This window comes from Condylura cristata, unplaced genomic scaffold (assembly GCF_000260355.1).
Source record: "Condylura cristata isolate star-nosed mole 26May11 unplaced genomic scaffold, ConCri1.0 scaffold00014, whole genome shotgun sequence".
NCBI classification, from domain to species: domain Eukaryota; kingdom Metazoa; phylum Chordata; class Mammalia; order Eulipotyphla; family Talpidae; genus Condylura; species Condylura cristata.
The window spans coordinates 23,923,263-23,927,455 of NW_004567115.1; the positions used below are offsets into that span (position 1 = coordinate 23,923,263).

Genomic DNA, 4,193 nt, shown 5'->3' on the forward strand with positions numbered 1-4,193 from the left:
TTTTTTTCATCTCAATTGTAATCCCCACGGGTTTCCCATCACCAAATCACCCCTGTGCCACCACCATAGTCCCGTGCATTTCCCTCCCTTCCCCCTCCCCCCCCCGTTTTTGATCCCATTCCCCACTCACCCCCACAAAATGGGGGTATATGGCTGTTTGTAATGAGATAACTTTTAATAGAATTGATACAGAAAACTGTACCTTTTTATTTAAATTACCATTTAATTATTCTTGCCCAATATATAGTTCCTTAGGTCACTTAACTTTGCTGAAGAACTATAGTACAGTAGCTATAGTTACTGTCTTTCCTGTGTATGTAGTTTGACCCTGTGGCCTATAGGATTGAACCAATGATTGTTCCAGAAGTGGAGTTTGAGCCAATGCTGATCCCACATCATAAAGGCAGGAAGCGAATGCACTTAGGTAAGTCTTAGTACAGAATGCGATAATTCTAGATCTTCCGGCTTGTACAAACTGATTGGACATTTTCTGTTATGCTTGGTTGGACTCTAAATTCTATAAATTATTCAATGTTCTTTATTAATATGTGTTTCAGAACTGAGAGAGGGCTTGACTAGAATGAGCATGGACCTTAAGAACAACTTGCTAGGTTCACTACGGATGGCCTGGAAGTCTTTTACCAGACCACAAACCCCTGCATTACAAGCTTCAGAAACTACAGAAGAAATTGAAATAGAATCTGAATCAAGTTCAGAGAAGCCTGGCGGTCAGTGACACTATGCTTACTGATTTACTGCATCAGATCAGAGAAGAGGCAGAGATTATATAGTAGTTTTTTCCCAGGGACTCCCCCCCACCACCTTCCTTTTTATTTTATAGGACCAATATAGATGTTCTCAAGGGAATTTCAATTTGGCTGATCTTTTCTGTCATCTGTAACTACAAATTATGGGTAACCATTGTTGTGAGGAAAATATCCTGAGAAACTGAGCGTCTGGTAATAAGGCAAACATTCCCCACACAAATGGGGTGATGTTTAGAACCTACTCTGTGAAACACTTTGCTTTTACAAGGAAATATTCATGGATCAGTTTTATTTTCCTGGCTGGGGACTACTTAGGGTACTTTTTTTTCAACATTCATCAGTTAATTTTTCATTTTTTTGCATTAGCTTTCAGCCACCTAAAGAGTTTTATCCCTCCTTACATTTAGTTTATAAGTGGAAGGTAAATGTATTAGCTATCAGATGTAAAGAAAGCACAGGATTGGACAAAATCAGTGCGACCTGAGACACTTTAAAGGGCTTGAGGGGAGGAAAATGAGCAAGAGCTTTCCAAATGGAAATCAACTCATTGGATGGTAAACTCTGAGTATGAGAGCTAGTAACAGTACTACTTTGGAGGACAGGAAGCTTGTAGATTCTTACTGTGGTTCCTCCATATCCAGATGTTAACACAGAAGAGCCCTCTGTGGCAGTTAAAGAAGACCCGCCCATTAATGTGGGAATGCTGAATGGAGGCCAGCGTATTGACTACGTGCTACAGGAGAAGCCCATTGAAAGTTTTAATGAGTATTTATTTGCTCTACAAAGCCATCTGTGCTACTGGTAAGTGTTACTTTGTTATTTGGCCTAGTAGTTTCAGTTATTTGATGGATGTAGAAAAATGACAGGCTGGTATAATTTTGGGATTAGAATGTTTCCTCAGACAATTTCAATAACACAACTATGTTGTTTAAAGAAGTCTGGTTTAAAAACTTTTTGTGGTTGGTTAGAAACTGGGGTTAACAAAATGCTAGCAATTGTGGGTCTCTTGCCCAATGGTGGGACAGGCGAAGTACCTGTGAATAAGCTGGAAAAATACATTACTGTTGCTGAAAGCACTTTTAACAACTTATTTGAAAGTATTTGCAACATCTAGATCAGAATATATTTAATCCTAATACCTCCATCACCGCACATAAATGACTTGTGTGGTAAGAATATTTAAGATTTCTTAGGAACCTTCAAGTCTATGTTCAGTACCACCATTCTGAATAGTGGACCCCCCACAACTTTTATCAAAATTATTATTAAGGATAATTATCTAATGAATTGTAAAATGGATTAAGGCTGTTTACTGAAAGTCATATGTTATAACAGAATAGAATTTAATCATGGAAGAAATTGACCTAAAGGAAGAAGCAGCTAGGAAAGTAAGATAGGTAAGAGACAAGATAAATTTTTTAAAAAAAAGTATGCATTAATATCCTGCAAAGAATTTTTTTGTTAGATTATTTGATATAATTATTATCACTGCTAACAAAAAAGAGTAGGAGCTGTGACATAAAATCTAAGTGCAACCTACTAAATTACTGTATGAGGCAAAAATAATGCTAAAAATGATTTCTGATATGAATTGGCAAAATCTGAAAAGGGCATTCTTTCAAATTTCTGAGTGGAAAATTCATTTATATGGCTCAAAATTCAAAGAAGTAATGGAAAACCTTTTTTCCATTCTCTTCCCTGCTATTTTCCTCCCCATATGTATTTAAGAAACATGTATTTCAAACGATTTCTTCCAGAAATCTAACTTATGTATATAAAGAGTGTGTACTGCATTTATTTCTGTCCTTTAAAACAGAGAGAATTATATTAAAAGGCATTGTTCTGTACCTTGTTTTTTTCTTTGAATTTTTTGCCTGTCTTATACAGCAATATTCCTTATTCTTTTTAGCTGCAGTGTTATTCTGCTATATGAATATACCATAACTAATCCTGTAGAAATGGACACTAGTTTTTCTAGCTTTTTGCTGCCACAAGGGTTTATGCATTTGTAAAACTTGATACATGTTGCCTAATAGAGGGTGACCTTTCTATTCTCCACCACTGCTTTTCCAAATTTCATCCTTTTTAAATCTTTTACTTATGCATACAAGAACTTGTGTGTAGGCCAGCGGTGTGGGAGATGAGGATTCACCAGAGTAGAGAGCAGAACAGGCAGATACACTAAAATACACTGCTGAGGGGAGCAGCAGGCGAAATAGGAGAGTTCTCCTGTACCATGTGGGTCAGCTCCCTGGCTTGGGTTGAAATCCTGCCTTCCTGCTGCAGTGGCTAGTGATAACACTGAGAATTTCACTTCTGCTCGACTTTGGTTAGAAAGTCACCTTCCAGGCCCTCACTGGTGGCCCAGCAGGTTAAAGCATAGCACTGCAAAGCTGGCGTCAGCCACTTAGGTGCTAGTTCAATCCTCACCCCACAGGTGACCCACATGGCTCAGCAGACCTCTCCTGTCTCGCCCACTGTTCCCCTCAGCAGTGTACTTTGTCAGTGTGCCTGTTCTGCTCCCCACTCTGGCTGATGAATTCTTTCACTGCCCCTGCACCTCTGACCTACACCCCAGTTCTTGTATGCATAAATAAAAGATTTAAAAAGGATGAAGTTTGGAAAAGTGATGAGGATACAGTCTTACATTACTGGTGGAGAATAAAAAGATCAGCCTCTATTAGGAAACATGCCTTGTATACATAATCTTTAAAAAAAAAAAAAAAGTTACCTTCCATAGAATTTCCTCTCCCAGTTCACTGGTGCACCATCACCACAGCCCCTTGTGCTCTTCCCTCCCCCTCACTTGCAGGATATCTCGGGTTCATAATTGTTTTTGTTTTGGTGTGTTTTGGAGAGGGGAAGTCAATATTGGTTAAAAGTGAACAGTGATATAAAGTACACATAAACATAATTTTTAAAAAGTTGCCTTCTAATTACATGACCTGATTTTTTTTTTGCTGTAGTAAAAAATGTATGTGTGAGGTAGTTTTATAGAGAATTAATATATGTAAAGCTACTAGCAAAATGTTAGTTTCTTCTTTTCATAATATAGTGTCTCTCTATAGGGAGTCTGAAGATACAGTATTGCTGGTCCTCAAAGAAATCTACCAAACCCAGGGCATCTTCCTTGATCAGCCTTTACAGTAAAATGAATCACCAATAGCTGCTTAATGTAAGTTTTTAAGTATCATATATTTAGCATAATTCTTAAATATTAACATCATAAAAACTATGGAGCCTCATGGTCTTCATAAATATACATTTCTGTGCTTGTTTAACATCTAAGTTATTTCTCATTTTTAAAGATTTATTTATTTGTAAGAGAGCTGGGGTACTGGCCAAGGGTGTGTGAGAGGATTCACCAGAGACAGAGTGGGGAGCAGAACAGGCAGATTGACGAAGTACACTGCTGAGGGGAGCAGC

General features: G+C 37.9%; 1 protein-coding gene across 2 annotated transcripts in view; it reads left to right on the plus strand.

Annotated features, from left to right (window-relative positions):
• DDHD2 (DDHD domain containing 2) overlaps window positions 1-4,193 on the plus strand; it is a 20,368-nt gene that overhangs the window by 13,509 nt on the left and 2,666 nt on the right. For both annotated transcript variants that reach the window (XM_012724915.1, XM_004682247.2), the window contains exons 14-17: window positions 322-424; window positions 558-728; window positions 1,409-1,568; window positions 3,836-3,942. In XM_012724915.1, coding sequence (XP_012580369.1) covers window positions 322-424; window positions 558-728; window positions 1,409-1,568; window positions 3,836-3,917 — 516 coding nt within the window. In that variant the 3' untranslated portion in view covers window positions 3,918-3,942. The remainder of the gene's footprint in view (window positions 1-321; window positions 425-557; window positions 729-1,408; window positions 1,569-3,835; window positions 3,943-4,193) is intronic.